This window comes from Pogoniulus pusillus, chromosome 28 (assembly GCF_015220805.1).
Source record: "Pogoniulus pusillus isolate bPogPus1 chromosome 28, bPogPus1.pri, whole genome shotgun sequence".
Classification (NCBI taxonomy): Eukaryota; Metazoa; Chordata; class Aves; order Piciformes; family Lybiidae; genus Pogoniulus; species Pogoniulus pusillus.
In genome coordinates, this window is record NC_087291.1 from 1,761,418 (window position 1) to 1,779,843 (window position 18,426).

Consider the following 18,426-nt stretch of genomic DNA (forward strand, 5'->3'; position numbering starts at 1 on the left):
CTTACCAGTTTTCTATCCCAATTTATTGACATGATGTAGAAACAAAAAGGAAAGGGGAAAAGGGAAAGGAAAAGAGAAAAAATGAGTAAGAGAGAGCAAAAGGAAGAAGGAATTTTTGCTAGAAAAGGCCACTAGCCTTTGGCAAAGGAAATGCATAAGGAACTGCCAGCAGCACCCACTTCACCTGGGTCAGCACTAGCCAGGTTAGTTGGCCTGGTGATGCTCTCAGACACTCCAGTGGCATATTGTACTGGCAGTGTAAAGCTGTTTGTCTCTTGTTGTTCATCAAACCCACCAGAAAGTGGGCAACAGTTTGTTCAGAGCCTACTGTGTGTAGCTTACTGTGAATACCATTTGAGACTGAAGTGTACATGTCCTCAGAGTAAATGTGCTTGCAAGAGTCAGTGAGATGGGCAAATGCTACCACATTACTTTAATGTGAATGTCCATGGGAGTTGCAGAGGCTCAGCATGTCTGAAAAGCAGACTGCTTATGTTAAAAACCTTTGCAGCACATCCTGTGGCTTTCAAACACCATGTACCTCTGTTAGCAGTTATCTGCTAGTTGTTGCAAGCACTGCCTTGGATCATGAATTTACTACATGGTTCCATATTTGTTAACCTATATTAAGTAACATGGATGTGAATGTCCATGACTTACATTTATCTAAGCATAAACAAAGACAAACAAGATCCTAAGATCATGGGGATCTTGTCTCACTAAGTAAGGTGCATGAGACATGCTTTCAAGCTGGCCTTGTAGAATCATAGAATCAACCAGGCTCATCTAGTCCAACCTATCCAGAATTGGACACAGCACTCAAGGTGTGGCCTGAGCAGTGCTGAGCACAGGGGCAGAATAACCTCCCTTGTCCTGCTGGCCACACTGCTCCTGATCCAGGTCAGGATGCCACTGGATCTCCTGGCCACCTGGGCACATTGCTGGCTCATTTTCAGCACCCCCAGGTCCCTTTCTGCCTGGCTGCTCTCTGGCCACTCTGTCCCCAGCCTGTAGCACCACCTTGAAGAAAAACATGAACATGAGCCAGCAGTGTGCCCAGGTGGCCAAGAGGGCCAGTGGCATCCTGGCCTGCATCAGGAATGGTGTGGCCAGCAGGAGCAGGGAGGTCATTCTGCCCCTGTACTCTGCACTGGTTAGACCTCACCTTGAGTGCTGTGTTCAGTTCTGGGCCCCCCAGTTTAGGAGGGACATTGAGATGCTTGAGCATGTCCAGAGAAGGGCAACGAGGCTGGGGAGAGGCCTTGAGCACAGCCCTACGAGGAGAGGCTGAGGGAGCTGGGATTGGTTAGCCTGGAGAAGAGGAGGCTCAGGGATGACCTTATTGCTGTCTACAACTACCTGAAGGGTGGTTGTGGCCAGGAGGAGGTTGCTCTCCTCTCTCAGGTGGCCAGCACCAGAACAAGAGGACACAGCCTCAGGCTGCACCAGGGGAGATTTAGGCTGGAGGTGAGGAGAAAGTTCTTCCCTGAGAGAGTCATTGGACACTGGAATGGGCTGCCCGGGGAGGTGGTGGAGTCGCCGTCCCTGGAGCTGTTCAAGGCAGGACTGGACGTGGCACTTGGTGCCATGGTCTGGCCTTGAGCTCTGTGGTAAAGGGTTGGACTTGATGATCTGTGAGGTCTCTTCCAACCCTGATGATACTGTGACACTGTGACACATGAACTCCTGGATTGAACGCTACCGTACATTGCATCATGGCTCCCATCTTGCTGATACCATTCCTGCTGCCTTCCTCACCCCCAGACAGACTACAGTTGTTCACTGATACATAAACCTTAGAGCACCTTTTTGCCCCTGACAAAAGCCAGCCAGCTGTTACACAGCTCCCTCATCTCATTAACACACTTTGCTGGCTGATACTGCCAAGCAAAACAGAGACAATTAACAATAATTAAGACTGAGAGGTCTGAGACAGCTTAGGAGTAAAGGACTGAATTAGTTGTTTAAAAAGGACAAACTGGCTCCTGCCTGGAGTGGTAGGGAACAAAGGGCAGTGATGTGTAACCGGGGAGGGAAGAGACTTTCTCCACGGCTTTTGTAGGTCACTGTGTGAGTGACAGGAGCGGCAGGAGCATTTGCTCAGCCTGCTGGGGAAGAAGAGCAGCGCTCGCCAGAGAGGCTGCAGCTGTGCTCCAGCTCCATCTAATCACCGTGTGCGACTGAGGGTTAATTAGCTGCCATTTACTGCTAGGAAGATTTGCATATATGTAAGGGCAGGGGGGGACTGACACTTGATTCTTCCCTTCAGAGAGGCTAGGGGGGAAAACTCACCAATGCCAAGTGTTTGTGTTTGTGGGAGATTCTGGTCTGCTTCTGGCTGATGAATGGTGAACAAAGAGTTCAAAGCTGCTTATCAAACTGAGACCCCTCTTGGGATTCTGCCTTTAGAAAGGGTCAGACAAGTTAGATGAAGACAGGACTGGGGGATGAGAAAATGACCCCATTTGACAGACAGGAGAACACACATCCCTGCGAGCAGAGGGCTGCAGCAGCTCTGCTCTGAGCACAGGCTGAGAGAGTTGGGGCTCTGCAGCCTGGAGAGGAGAAGGCTTCCAGGAGACCTTGGAGTGGCCTTGCAGTATCTGAAGAGGGCTCCAGGAAGGCTGGGGAGGGACTATTGACAAGGTCTTGTAATGCCAGGACAAGGGGGAATGGGTTTAAGCAGGCAGAGGGGAGATTGAAACTGGCTGTTAGGAAAGGGTTGTTTGCAGTGAGGGTGGTGAGACACTGGCACAGGTTGCCCAGGGAGGTTGTGGCTGCTCCCTGCCTGGAGGTGTTCAAGGCCAGGTTGGATGAGGCCTTGAGTGACCTGTTCTAGTGGGAGGTGTCCCTGCCTATGGCAGGGGGTTGGAACTGGCTGAGCTTTGAGGTCCCTTCCAACCTGAACCATTCTATGATTCTATGATTTTCCTTCCTTCTGGTACATTTATGAGAGGGCTGCTATGCCATGTTGGTCTGTAGCAGAAGGATATCACATTAAAGAGAGAACAGCTGATTCCTATTTTACAGTGGAATTGAAAGAGAAGTGTCTATAAATAGTTGGAACTGGATGATCCTTGAGGCCCCTTCCAACCTGAACTATTCTATGACTCTATGTTTCTGTATTGCTACGTATACATATTTATATGTATGCTATATTTCAGTGTTAGGTCTCTCAGTGATATATATGAGGGATGTATCTAGCTCTTTATCTGTTCAATCTGGATGGCAAGGAACCAGAAATCCCCTCTACTCTGCCCTAGTGAGACCACACCTGGAATACTGTGTCCATTTTGAGCTCCCCAGTTCAAGAGAGACAGGGACCTGATGGACAGAGACCAGCAGAGAGGCATGAGGATGACTGAGGGACTTGAGCATCTCCCATACAAAGACAGACTGAGAAACCTGGGGCTGGTTAGTCTGGAGAAGAGGAGATGGAGAGGAAATCTTATCAATGTATCTTACACAATCATAAAATCATAGAATGGTTTAGGTTGGAAGGGACCTCAAGGATCATCCAGTTTCAACCCATGCCACAGGCAGGGACACCTCCCACTAGAACAGGTCACTCAAGGCCTCATCCAACCTGGCCTTGAACATCTCCAGGCAGGGAGCAGCCACAACCTCCCTGGGCAACCTGTGCCAGTGTCTCACCAAATATCTGAGGGGTGGCTGTCAAGTGGCTGGGCCAATCACTTTTTGGTGGTCAGCAGCAATAAGATAAGGGGCAATGGCTACAAACTTCATCACAGAAGGCTGTACCTCAACATGAGGAGAAACTTCTTTACAATGAGGGTGACAGAGCACTGGAACAGGCTATCCAGAGAGGTTGTGGAGTCTCCTTCTCTGGCAACTTCCAAACCCCTCCTGGATGCATTCCCGTGCAAACTACCCTAGAGGATCCTGCCTTGGCAGGGAGTTGGACCCCATGATCTCTGGGGGTCCCTTCCAACCTCTAAAGTTCTGTGATTCTGTGATTTTGTTAAGGATCAAAAGTTATAAAAAAGAATGGGCTAGGCAGCACAATCAAAAAAAGCTGTAGTACAGTAAGCAATATGCTGAACTGTAGGAGCCTCAAAGTTTTTGCAAGCCTTCTGTTGTACATCACTAGCATTAAAAGCTCACTTCTTAACAGAAAAAGTATCTGAAAATGAAATAGGCAATTTCAGTAGGTAATTCTGCCCCTGTGCACAGCACTGCTCAGGCCACACCTGGAGTGCTGTGTCCAGTTCTGGGCCCCTGAATTCAAGAGAGATGTTGAGGTACTGGAACATGTCCAGAGAAGAGCAGCAAAGCTGTGAGGGGTCTGGAGCAGAGCCCTGTGAGGAGAGGCTGAGGGAGCTGGGGGTGTGCAGCCTGCAGAAGAGGAGGCTCAGGGCAGAGCTCATTGCTGTCTGCAGCTGCCTGCAGGGAGGCTGTAGCCAGGTGGGGTTGGGCTCTGCTGCCAGGCAACCAGCAACAGAAGAAGGGGACACAGTCTCAAGCTGTGCCAGGGAAGGTCCAGGCTGGATGTTAGGAGGAAGTTGTTGTCAGAGAGAGTGATTGGCATTGGAATGGGCTGCCCAGGGAGGTGGTGGAGTCTGTGTGGCTGGAGGTGTTGAAGCCAAGCCTGGCTGGGCACTTAGTGCCATGGTCTGGTTGATTTGCTACAGTTGGGTGCTAGGTTGGACTGGATGAGCTTGGAGGTCTCTTCCAACCTGTTTGATTCCATGATTCCAAGGTAACAGTGACTCAGGGGTTCACAGCTACCTGCCATCAGTGCCTTGGGAGAGGAGAATTCACAATGCAAGTTAAGAAATTGCACTGATTCCTCAAAAATCCATCAGAACATTTTCAAAAGAAGCAGTAACAAAATCAAAAGAAAAGGTTTGGAAATGAGATGTCACAAAGCTCTGCTATTTACTGTGGCAATGGCAACGCTTACAGCTGCTAGCTGAAAGCAACTGCAGAGAAGCACAACCTCCATTTGCAGTGTGACCTGTTGCATGTGGTAATATTCTGTGAGTGACATTTTTCAGCATTCCTCTCACACACTTGGTCAGCTAAAACAGCTGTTTGACAGCACCTGCAGGAGCTTGGGGGATAAAATCTGAGTAGGCAGAAGTAGTAGGTTTGAAATTTCAAACTGCTTCTGGCAAGTGGCCAGCCTTCAGGCTTGCCATAGCACCCCGAGACAAGGGGACCACCCATGAGCACATAGTCAAGTGCACTTTCTCAATCCCAACACTACCTTGCAGTGTTTTTACCTTGGTACCTGGTCTCTAAGACACGTGAGCAAAGAGTCATTTGCTTTTCTTCACACTTCTGTCATCCATCTGCCTCACTTCCTGCAGATGTCTCACCAATCTGATCTCCTTTTATGATCAGGTTCCTGCCTGGTGAATGTGGGGCAGGCTGTGGATGTAGTCTACTTGGACTTCAGCAAAGCCTCTGACACTGTCTGCCACAAGCAGCTCCTAGCCAAGCTGGCAGCTCATGGTTTGGACAGATTCACTCTGTGCTGGATCAAGAACTGTCAGGATGGCAGAGCTCAGAGAGTGGTGGTGAATGGTGCCACATCCAGCTGGCAGCTGTCACTGGTGGTGTTCCCCAGGGATCAGTGCTGGGCACAGTCCTGTTCAATATCTTTATTGATGATCTGGATGAGGGGATTGAGTCCAGCATCAGTAAGTTTGCAGATGACACCAACCTAGGAGCAGATGTTGATCTGTTGGAGGGTAGGAGAGCCCTGCAGAGGGACCTGGCCTGGCTGGATGGGTGGGCAGAGGCCAATGGGATGAGATTGAACAAGGCCAAGTGCAGGGTTCTGCAGTTTGGCCACAACAACCCCAAGCAGCACTACAGGCTGGGGACAGAGTGGCTGAGAGCAGCCAGGAGGAAAGGGACCTGGGGGTACTGATAGATAGTAGCTGAAGATGAGCCAGCAGTGTGCCCAGGTGGCCAAGAGAGCCAATGGCATCCTGGCCTGCATCAGGAGCAGTGTGGCCAGTAGGACAAGGGAGGTTATTCTGCCCCTGTACTCAGCATGGCTCAGGCCACACCTTTAGTGCTGTGTCCAGTTCTGGGCCCCTCAATTCAAGAGAGATGTTGAGGTGCTGGAACATGTCCAGAGAAGGGCAACAAAGCTGGTGAGGGGCCTGGAACACAAATCCTATGAGGAGAGGTTGAGGGAGCTGGGCCTGTTCAGCCTGGAGAAGAGGAGGCTCAGAGGTGATCTTATTACTGTCTACAACTACCTGAAGGGGCATTGTAGCCAGGTGGGGGGTGGCCTCTTCTCCCAGGCAACCAGCAATAGAACAAGGGGACACAGTCTCAAGTTGTGCCAGGGTAGGTCTAGGCTGGATGTTGTTAGGAAGTTGTTGTCAGAGAGAGTGATTGGCATTGGAATGGGCTGCCCAGGGAGGTGGTGGAGTTGCTGTCCCTGGAGGTCTTCAAGAAAAGCCTGGATGAGGCACTTAGTGCCATGGTCTGGTTGATTGGCCAGGGCTGGGTGCTAGGTTGGGCTGGATGATCTTGGAGGTCTCTTCCAACCTGCTTGATTCTATGATTCTATTAAGCTGGCTGGGCTTGTTGAGAGGGCTTTAAACTAGAATGGAAGAGGGAGGGGGTTAAACATGACAGCACCAGAGACAAATCAAAGGGAATTGAGGATGGTAGGGTAGAGCTAGGGGTAAAAGCAGCAGCCCAGCTGAAGTGCATGTACACTAATGCACGCAGTATGGGTAACAAACAAGAGGAGCTGGAAGCTCTGGTGCTGGAGGAAAACTATGTCTCTGCCTGTTTTGAAGTGGAGCCTAACAGAAGTCAATCCTTCAGTGGCATGAACAGAAAGCATACAACACACCTGGAATAACTATGTCTGAAATGCTACCACATGGCTCCTCTGCTGCTCCAGCTCTTAACTGCCATGGATTTCAAGGCCCTATACATTAGCAAGCCTATACAAAAATAAAACCAGGCAATTGAACTTTTGTCTGCTTCTGTTATTTTCAGCTCTGAAATAATTCAGTCTCATTTACAGCTTTTGACCCAGCTCCAGATCACACAACAATATCACCTTCTGCCTTTTGCAAAGCAGTTTTTAGCCCTTTCTTTGGGGAAAAAAAATAAACCAGGAAACATAAAGATTCAAAAATTAGAATAATAGAATCATGTCAGCATTTCCTTCATTATCATAGTAGTATCATCAGGGTTGGAGAGACCTCACAGATCATCAAGTCCAAACCTTTACCACAGAGCTCTAGGCTAGACCATGGCACCAAGTGCCACGTCCAACCTTGCCTTGAAGTGCCCCATAGAATCACAGAATCAAGCAGGTTGGGAGAGAGCTCCAAGCTCATCCAGCCCAACCTAGCACCCAGCCCTAGACAATCAACCAGACCATGGCACTAAGTGCCCCAGCCAGGATTGGCTTCAACACCTCCAGGCACAGTGACTCCACCACCTCCCTGGGCAGCCCATTCCAATGCCAATCACTCTCTCTGACAACAACTTCCTCCTAACATCCAGCCTAGACCTCCCCTGCCACAGCTTGTGACTGTGTCCCCTTGTTCTGTTGCTGGTTGCCTGGCAGCAGAGCCCAACCCCACCTGGCTGCAGCCTCCCTGCAGGGAGTTGTAGACAGCAATGAGCTCTGCCCTGAGCCTCCTCTGCTGCAGGCTGCACACCCCCAGCTCCCTCAGCCTCTCCTCACAGGGCTGTGCTCCAGGCCTCTCCCCAGCCTTGCTGCCCTTCTCCAAACACCTTCCAGCACCTCAACATCTCTCTGCAATGGAGGAGTCCAGGTGGCAAATGAAAGAAAATAAACCCCCACAATAAACAACCCCCAGCAAGAACCCTCACAATCTGTATCTAGAGCACTTACTCTTTCTTTAACGAGTCATTAATTATTTCCTAAGCTGCAGTTTCTCTAAAGCTACACTCAGAATAATCCCTAAGTAAACAGGCTAAGAGCAAGTGGAAATTACAGACCTAATGGTCAGTTGCAGAAAACAAATCTAACAGAGCTGAGGGAAGAGGTTAAGTGCTATGCTAGTTAAGAAGAATGACAGCTTGCTTTGAGTACTTATAGAGGCTGTCCAGGATATTGAATAAACCTCATTTAAATTAATTTTCATCATTTGTAGAGTCTGTGTGAGACATCCATCACTACCAGTACTGTTAATAGTCTTTTCAGGGACCCTACTATCAGCATATTTAAATGAAAGCTTTCCTTTTCAATATTTAGTAACTCATTAATATTTCTTGGTATTAATATCCTGGCTGTAATATCCAAATCAGTGCCTAATGCAAGGTCTGATCATAGAACAGAATCAGTCAGGGTTGGAAGGGACCACAAGGATCATCTAGTTCCAACCCCCTTGCCCTGCCCAGGGACACCCTACACTAGAGCAGGCTTGCCACAGCTTCATCCAGCCTGGCCTTAAACACCTCCAGGGACGGGGCCTCAACCACTGTGAGAAGAACAATAACAATGGAGTGCTGGCCTTGATCTCCCACAGCTGCTGGCTACCTTATCAGAGTAAGGATAGGTAAGTGGACATCTCCTTAATGAGAACAACAAGGCAGGGTTTATGCAAAGGGCTGCATTATGCTAATGTGTGTGTGCTCCATGCTCAAAGACTATTCAGTGAGAGTCAGAACAATCAATGAAGAGTCTCTGGTATCATTCACATTGAATGGCCTGGAGTCCATGTGGCATTGCTCCTGACCACACTGACCTGTGAGGGCTCTGACCACGTTTCCACAGCAGCAACCAGATAGCTGCAACAAACCCACTCCCTGAGCAACCCACTCCGGGCTCTCATCACTCTCATGCTGAACAACTTCCTCCTCACATCCAGGCTGATGATATCTTTTGGATTAGGAGATTCTTACTCTGAAGTGCTAAAAATGTACTCGAGCTCCTGAAACTCTGCTTTCCTTCTATATGTTGTCCTAATTTAAATAAATGGCTTGAAAAAATGCATTTGTGTAGCTTCTTAAAAGCAAAACAGTGCACTGACCACATATGGCCCTGTTTGAGGCATGGCAGGGTCCATGTGAACCTGAGGAAGAACTTCTTCCCTGTGAGGGTGACAGAGCACTGGAACAGGCTGCCCAGGGAGGCTGTGGAATCTCACTCTCTGGAGATACTCAAGAACCATCTGGATGTGTTCCTGTGTGATCTGCTCTGGGTGACGCTGCTCTGGCAGGGGGGCTGGACCAGATGAGCTTTCCAGGTCCCTTCCAGCCCCTGACATCCTGTGATTCTATGATGCTGGCTGACCAAATATAAAGTGTGAATGAACACCAATGTGAATGTTCATGTGTCTTACCCGGGTTGCAGTCTGTGAGGAGGGAGCAGATGGAGAGGAGAACTTTAGAAATGGTTAATGCTGGACTCCAGTTGTCTTTTAAAATGTCCAGGCAGATGACACCTTGGCTGTTAATGTTACAGTGGTAGATTCTTGTCCGAAACGTTACCTAGAAAAGACAGCACAACTGAATACAAGAGTGGGCACTACTTACACCATTGCTAAGCCATGACAAGATCATACAAACTAACACTTTGCTTTCCTGCTTGCAACAACACTGCTCTGCTACTGCCACTTAAAGAATGGACAAAACAGGCAGATTCATGGGAAAATAAAGAAAAGAAGGTCTGCTTCTCCCACCTCTGAACTGCCATGGAACTGGTTTGGGCAATGTGATGCCAGGTCACATTTGCCAAGCTTCCTCTTGCCTTGAGCTCATCAATCCTGTTATTTTCAGGTGGGGCCAAAAATTGCTATTTCAGCCTCTTTCCTGGACAACGTTTGTAGCTCAGGCCCACAGGTACTTTGTAGTTTGAAGTGAGGCAGAAAGGCAACAGATTCTTCCACTGTTGTCTTCTGTTTATTGTTTGACCCAATAGAGTAAGTGGGGAATAAAATGAGGAGACATCCCACACTAACTCCTGGGAAATGCAAAGTGAAGTATCTCTGAGAAAGGCTGTTCAAATATAATGCTTTTATTCCCATAGGAGAAGGAGGAGGAGAAGAAAGAGAAGAACGTGAAGGTCAAGGCAAAGGCGAAGAAGAAGGTGAAGGAGAAGAAGAAGGAGATGGAGAAGAAGAATGTGAAGGTGAAGGCAAAGGAGATGGAGGAGAAGAATGTGAAGGTGAAGGTGAAGGAGATGGAGGAGAAGAATGTGAAGGTGAAGGCAAAGGAGATGGAGGAGAAAAACATGAAGGTGAAGGCGAAGGAGATGGAGGAGAAGAACATGAAGGTGAAGGCGAAGGAGATGGAGGAGAAGAACATGAAGGTGAAGGCGAAGGAGATGGAGGAGAACATGAAAGTGAAGGCAAAGCTGAAGGCGAAGGAGGTGGAGGAGAAATACATGAAGGTGAAGGTGAAGAAGGTGAAGGAGATGGAGACAAACATGAAGGAGAAGGCGAAGGGGAAGGTGAAGGAGGTGGAGAAGTACATGAAGGTAAAGGAGAAGGCGAAGGTGAAGGAGGTGAAGGAGAAGAACATGAAGGTGAAGGCAAAGGAGATGGAGGAGAAGAATGTGAATGTGAAGGTGAAGGTGAAGGAGATGGAGGAGAAGAATGTAAAGGCAAAGGCGAAGGCAAAGGCAAAGGAGAAGGAGGAGAAGAGGGTGAAGGTGAAAGAAGGAGAAGAGGGTGAAGGTGAAAGAAGGAGAAGGTGAAGGTGAAGGTGAAAGAAGGAGAAGGAATAGGAGTAAGGGGAGCAGGAGAAGTTATAGCTGAACCTGGAGAGCTGTTTATGAAGCCCTTTATTTTGAGCTGCTTTTGACACAAAGGATCTCTCTCTCCACCGAGCGATTCTGCCCTTTTGGATTAAATCCAGCAGCTTTGGCAAAACCAAGGCAAAGCAAGGGTAGGGCATCAGTGGTATCAAAACACTACATTCAATAGGAAATACTTTCCCTCATAACTACTTTCCCACCTAAATCTGGGCATGCTTGGAGCCCTCTGTCACACACCAGTCAGCTCTTCAACAAGAAAGTGAGTTTGTCAGGTTTCAAACACACTGTGGCTAAAGCTAGTGCCAATTAATAGGATCATTTGATAGTTTTCCACTCCATACCCTACCCATTCCCAGGGTCTTTCACTTCTTCCCTCCACAGTTGTGGTTTTTTTTTGTGTGTTCCTGCCTTAGTGCTTCACTTCTGGAACTTTTATGCCAAATTAAAATGCCTTTGGCACGATGAGCTCAATCCATCTAAAAACTATAGCCAGATGATCTATTTCCCCCACCCCTCATTAGGAAACCAAGCACATTCAGCATTTGGAAGGAAAGAAGTCACCTGTAAGATCAGGAGAACACTATTTAGTGATAAATACAAATGTCCATTACAAAGGGAAGTGATTTAGAATGAGTAAGGACACAAAAACACACAAGTGGTAAACTACCTTACACAAAATGCATATCAAAACAGTCCCTATTGGGAGCTGGTGTGGAGGAGCATCCTTGGAATCTTAACTCAGTGCTCATTAAGTCTCCAGCTAGAGTAACTCGCAGTATTCTTGGGCTTGACATGAAAGTGAATCATCTAACCCTCCTGAGCATGGTGTGACAGAATGGTTCAGGTTGGTAGGGATCTCAAGGATCAGCCAGTTCCAACCCCTGCCATAGGCACAGACAACTCCCACTAGAACAGGTTGCTCAAGGCCTCATCCAACCTGGCCTTGAACACCTTCAGGGAGGTTGTGAAGCACAGAATCACTCAATGTGATCTTTGATTCTGTGCTCCACAACCTCCCTGGGCAACCTGTGCCAGTGTCTCACCACCCTCACTGCAAAGAACCCTTTCCTAACAGTCAGTTTCAGTCTCCCCTCTGCCACTTTAAACCCATTCCCCCTTGTCCTCTCATTACAAGACCTTGTCAGTAGTCCCTCCCCAGCCTTCCTGTAGGTCCCCTTCAGATACTGGAAGGTCACTCCAAGGCCTCCTCCAAGCCTTCTCTTCTCCAGGCTGCAGAGCCACAACTCTCTCAGCCTGTGCTCACAGCAGAGCTGCTGCAGCCCTCTCAGCATCTTGGTGGCCTCCTCTGCACTGGCTCCAACACTTCCATGTCCCTCTTGTGCTGGGGGCTGCAGAAGTGCACCCAGGACTGCAGGTGGGGTGTGAGGAGAGCAGAGCCATGGGGCAGAATCCCCTCCCTTGCCCTGCTGCCCACACTGCTCTTGCTGCAGCCCAGCACAGGGTTGTGTCTGGGCTGCACTCACACTGCAGGCTCCTGTTGAGCTTTGCATCAGCCCAGACCCCCAGGTCCTGTTCCTCAGGGCTGCTCTCAGCCATTCCCCACCCAGCCTAGAGCTGTGCTTGGGATTGCACCAGCCCAGGTGCAGGACCTTACACTTGGCCTTGTTGAATGTCCTGAGGTTGACCTGGGCCCACCAAGTACTCCAGGCACTCATGACCCTATCAAACATTTTAGCATCTGCTTAATTTAAAGTGTTAAATGCTTGACACTCAGTACATGATTGGAACAAAGTATCTGCTTAATTCTTTTTTCCTGGACAGAAGTGCTCTGCTGTGCTTCCACAGTAACAAGGTTCAGGACTTTATTCAGTAGAAGCTGAGTTTGTCAAGTAGGTAAGACACACCTGGGCTCACCAACCCTGTGGCAAACACACTGAATGCATGGCAGAGATTAAATAGTGGTCTCTAAATTATTTGTAGACAGGTCAGAGATCATAACCTGCTTAACACAAGGCCATCGAATCCAGCCTTCTCAACCCTGGAACTGCTTTGCTGCCACCTAGTAGGACACATTGCCACATGCTACCTGTGTCTCAGCTGCTTCTGAAGCACTGAAGCAAAGACAGAGGGGATCTGGCAGGATTCAGAAAGCAGCCCAATGGAAGAGTAGCAGTCAGTCACTAATGGTGTGCCCCAGGGACCAGTGCTGGGCACAGCCCTGTTCAATGTCTTCACTGATGATCTGGAGCAGGGGATTGAGTCTAGCATCAGTAAGTTTGCAGACAACAAGCAGGTGTGGAGCTGTTGGAGAGCCCTGCAGAGGGACCTGGCCAGGCTGGATGGGTGGGCAGAGGCCAATGGAAGAGACTGAACAAGGCCAAGTGCAGGGTTCTGCACTTTGGCCACAACAACCCCAAGCAGTGCTACAGGCTGGGGACAGAGTGGCTGAGAGCAGCCAGGCAGAGAGGGAGCTGGGGGTGCTGGTAGAGAGGAGCTGAAGATGAGGCAGCAGTGTGCCCAGGTGGGCAGCAGAGCCAATGGCATCCTGGGCTGGCTCAGGAGCAGTGTGGGCAGCAGGACAAGGGAGGTTCTTGTGCCCCTGTGCACAGCACTGATCAGGCCACACCTGGAGTGCTGTGTCCAGTTCTGGGCTCCTCTATTCAAGAGAGATGTTGAGGTGCTGGAAGGTGTCCAGAGAAGGGCAGCAAGGCTGGGGAGGGGCCTGGAACACAAACCCTGTGAGGAGAGGCTGAGGGAGCTGGGGGTGTGCAGCCTGCAGCAGAGGAGGCTCAGGGCAGAGCTCATTGCTGTCTGCAGCTGCCTGCAGGGAGGCTGTAGCCAGGTGGGGTTGGGCTCTGCTGCCAGGCAAGCAGCAACAGAACAAGGGGACACAGTCTCAAGCTGTGGCAGGGGAGATCTAAGCTGGAAGTGAGGAGGAAGTTGTCAGAGAGAGTGATTGGCATTGGAATGGGCTGCCCAAGGAGGTGGTGGAGTCTGTGTGGCTGGGGGTGTTGAAGCCAAGCCTGGCTGGGGCACTTAGTGAAATGGTCTGGTTGGTTGGCCAGGGCTGGGTGCTAGGTTGGGCTGGATGAGTGTCCCAGGTTGAGACCATAGGGTTAAAAGTCTTCTGGGGACTAGAAGATTGTTATTTAATCCCATCATTCTGCTATCTCTTTATAGACTCACAACAATGTCAGTTCATTCTCCTTTCCTCCTCCTCCTGCCCTGTGTCTGTCGGGAGTCACTTTATGGGGAAGAAGATGCAAGCAGTAGGCCTGTTTTGGGGCCTCCAGAGGCTTCTTTAGGTCTCTTGGATGGTGGAGGCATTGGGGGAGGGGGAGGATTGGAGCACTGGGGAGTACAGATTTAGTTTTTGAGTTGGGGGAAAATTCAGGGGGGTTTGCCAGGGACGTGGTAACTGCTTCCTAATGTCTATCTCTCTATTTCTCTCCAAATATAACTCTGTGGGGTTTTTTCTCCAATTTCATTTGAGAGCTTAATTTCTGTTGGCTATCTTTAAAAACCATGACAGTGAGCTTGGAGGTCAACCTGGCCGGCTCTGTGATTGTAAGGTAACGTGGGAAATGCTGGCATGTAACTTTGCGGATGCTGCGCTTATCTCTCCCACACTGAACAGCTGTGCAGTGTCGCCCCTGTTAGGAAAGCAGAGAGAAGCTAAGTGACAATACCATGCCAGAGGAACTACATCTTCTTCATTAGTCACATTTCTACCTTTGATGGCTATTAAGTGGTTCCCAGAAATGGTCTACTGTAACTCTATTGATCCTCTAAGGAAAACACCTCAAGAATGCCATGCAGGGGTTCAAGGGGGTGTGTGGCTGTATAGGGGAAGCTGCCCTCTGATGACTGAGTGGTGGAGGAATAGTCTTTTATGGATGGTAAGCATCCTTTATGGGTTTTCTCTCTGATTCTGCAGTTTTAAGATGGTATCACATTTTCATTGAATAAAAGTGCAGGTCAGAGAGAGGAGAATGACAGGAAATAAGGAGAAATGAGGCTGTCTTCTGGGAGCTGTAAGAGCAACAGAAACAAGCTTTTGAAAGGCAATGATAAGGGATTTGTACTCAATGGGTCTTGGAATGAGACAATAATAAACCAATCTGTTTATTTTCTGCTGAATGTCAAATCCTTCCAAACACTGTAAAACAAAAGGACCCTTTATATGGTCTCTAAGAAGAAAAGAAGTTATCTCCTCAAAAGGGAGAGAAAAATGGTCTGCTAGTTTGAAGCTGGCTACAGTGTTTTGGTGAGAAGAACCAGATAACAGTTCTGATGTCTACCTCACTCATAGGCTTGCTGAGAGGTATAAGAACAAGAATCCAAACATAGATAAGGGAGTAGCACTTCTTCTGCTGGGGAGCTCAGAGATGCATTTTCCCCCTCTCTAGCCTCTCTGCCACCTCTCTGACTTTGCTTCCTAACCCCCTGGCCCAACCTCCATTCTTCCTTGGGCCTGGGGTAAGATTGAGAGGGGTGGGTGAAGGTGGAAGGGTGGTTGGGAGCCCCTCCTGGGGACTCAGGTTTCTGGGAGGGGAGTTGTGTTTCTGTATTACCTTTTACCTTGTCTATTGCTGTCTATAACTGTATATACTGTAACTATCTACCTGTATATTGTGCCAGCTGTAAATAGAAGCTTCATTCAATTTCCAGAGCTGGCTGAGTCTAGTCTGGGTGATTTCCAAAGTGTGGGGGGGTGAGGAACACCCAAACCATCACAAATGGTCAGGGAGAAAAGAAGTAAATGTATAAGCTCTGGCTGGCTCCTCACTGAGCTAGCTTTAAGGACTGAAAAAAGATAGATTTCAGCTGAGTGATTGCAGGCAACTGGCTGTAGGCAAGGTCACTCCTGGATCTCACTCTCTCTCTTTCACACTAAATGTTCCTATGTTAGGTGTAGTCCCAGGCAGGCACTGAGGTGTTGGCATCTGCGTGTGTGACTTGAAATGGTGAGTTCCACAAACACACCTCCAGCACATTCAGACCCCACAGAACTCAGCCACAGAACTCAGCCACAGAAATCTGCCTGGAGGAAGAAATGATTGTTCAGTTTTTCATACAGGGATGCAAGGAGATGCAGTGTGAACTGAGCAATTGCTCTCTTCAGACTGCTTGGGTTCAAACCCTTACCTCCTATTCCTCATTCCTTCCACTAAAGCCTGGTGACTATGCAGAGATGGAGGAAAGATTCCTGGGATCAGCAGGAGGATAACAGGAGGATTTAACAAGGCCAAGTGCAGGCTTCTACACAACCCCACCCCAAGCAGCACTACAGACTGGGGACAGAGTGGCTGAGAGCAACCAGGCAGAGAGGGATCTGGGGGTGCTAGTTTAGAGTAGTTGAACATGAGCCAGCAGTGTGCCCAGGTGGGCAGCAGAGCCAATGGCATCCTGGGCTGGCTCAGGAGCAGTGTGGGCAGCAGGACAAGGGAGGTTCTTCTGCCCCTGTGCTCAGCACTGCTCAGACCACACCTTGAGTGCTGTGTCTAGTTCTGGGCTCCTCAATTCAAAAGAGATGTTGAGGTACTGGAAGGTCTTTGGAGAAGGGCAGCAAGGCTGGGGAGGGGCCTGGAGCAGAGCCCTGTGAGGAGAGGCTGAGGGAGCTGGGGGTGTGCAGCCTGCAGCAGAGGAGGCTCAGGGCAGAGCTCATTGCTGTCTGCAGCTGCCTGCAGGGAGGTTGTAGCCAGGTGGGGTTGGGCTCTTCTCCCAGGCAAGCAGCAACAGAACAAGGGGACACAGCCTCAAGCTGTGCCAGGGCAGGTCTGGGCTGGATGTGAGGAGGAAGTTGTTGTCAGAGAGAGTGATTGGCACTGGAATGGGCTGCCCAGGGAGGTGGTGGAGTCGCTGTGCCTGGAGGTGTTGAAGCCAAGCCTGGCTGGGGCACTTAGTGCCATGGTCTGGTTGATTGTCTAGGGCTGGGTGCTAGGTTGGGCTGGATGAGCTTGGAGCTCTCTTCCAACCTGGTTGATTCTATGATTGTATGGCAAGCAAAACCAATTTGTTTTTGCTCAGCCAACAGTTGAAGCAGGGCACACTCAGGGCTCCATTTTTGGACAGCTCCTTTTGAGCTCCCCAACTTCCTCTCAGGGTGCCATTCTGTATGCCTGCCTGCAGCTGCTTGAGCTGATTTTCTGGCTCAGACATAGTGGAGAGGTGAACATTCCAGGGACAGGCCATATAATGGCAACAGTGGATAAGTTAACATCATTTCATTGGAGCATCAAGAGCTTTATGTCTAGAAGCACAGCTTGTTCTTCCCCTTGCTGGCTTCTGCTGCTTCAGCTGCACCTGCTGCTATCTTCCCCTCTGCTGTTTTGGCTGCTGCTGCTTTTGCTGCTTTGCTGCCACTTGACTCCTTCCCAATCTTCCTTAAGGTTATTACATTTCTCTCTAGTAGTTTATTTCTCCTTACACTGTTAAACTATAAGAAATACAATTTCATCTTTCCCTGCCTTTCCAAAAAACTCCACCTTGTGGTGAGTTTACTCTACTGGGGGAGGGATCCAGCCTAACCTGGGACACTGCCTGAGATGAAACTTCTATCTTGCTCAAGCTTTGCCCAGGAGCTCTGTTCTAATAAAACCTCAGCAGCACTACCTGAAGTGGCAGCAGCTGTACTGCAGACAGAAAAGGTTATACATATGTTAAAAAATATGATGCCATTTACGATGATGTTCACAGAGCTCAGGAGGGAATAAGTAGCTCCCATCTCAGTTTGCCAGACTTTATGAGCAATTGATTTGTCTGCTCAGATAGGGAGAATAATAAACCCCAAACTGTTCCTGCACTTTTTAGTTGTATTAGAGAAGCACTGTCAAACAAAAATGTCTGTGCTGCAGTGTGGCACAATGGTCACACAGTAGCCTATGGCTTCTTACAGAGTGCACTTCATTTCACCTGTACACAGCACCAAGGCTGTGGCCCACCTCTGGTACTGCATTGGGTTTGGGCTGAGCTGGAGTTGACTCAAAGCATCTCTCTAGTGCTGTGCTTTGTAGTGCTGTAGCTGTGTGTTGCTAACACAGCAGTGTTTTGGCTGCTGCTAAGCTGAGCGCCCAGGCTGTGCTTCTCCAACATTTCCCTGCCACAAGAGCCTGAGGGGACACAGCCAAGCCAGCTGACCCAAACTGGCCAAAGGGATATCCCATGCCATGTGATGTCAGCTCAGATACAAGAACCAAGTGGAAGAAGGAAGTCTGGGAGAGTTGCCCATGCTGTCTGTTCCCCAGGGGAACCATCACATGTAGAGAGCTCTGCTTCCTGAGACCAACCATCGTCCTGCTGGTGGGGAGCAGAGAGTCATAGAATGGTTTAGGTTGGGAGGGACCTCAAGGACCATCCAGTTCCAACATCCTGCCATAGGCAGGGACACCTCCCACTAGGACAGGTCACTCAAGGCCTCATCCAACCTAGCCTTGAACACCTCCAGGGAGGTTGTGGAGCACAGAATCAAAGATCAAAGATCACATTGGGTGATTCTGTGCTCCACAACCTCCCTGGGCAACCTGTGCCAGTGTCTCACCACCCTCACTGTAAAGAGCTTCTCCCTAAGATCTACTTTGAATCTCCCCTCTGCCAGTTTAAACCCATTACTCCTTGTCCTGTTGACCTTGTCAATAGTCCCTCCCCAGCCTTCCTGTAGGTCCCCTTCAGATACTGGAAGGCCACTAAAAGGTCTCCTCAAATCCTTCTCTTCTCCAGGCTGAAGAGCCCCA

General features: G+C 49.3%; 1 protein-coding gene across 2 annotated transcripts in view; it reads right to left on the reverse strand.

Annotated features, from left to right (window-relative positions):
* LOC135187953 (ubiquitin-conjugating enzyme E2 E2) overlaps positions 1–18,426 on the reverse strand; it is a 293,818-nt gene that overhangs the window by 24,582 nt on the left and 250,810 nt on the right. For both annotated transcript variants that reach the window (XM_064167037.1, XM_064167036.1), the window contains exon 5: positions 9,318–9,465. In XM_064167037.1, coding sequence (XP_064023107.1) covers positions 9,318–9,465 — 148 coding nt within the window. The remainder of the gene's footprint in view (positions 1–9,317; positions 9,466–18,426) is intronic.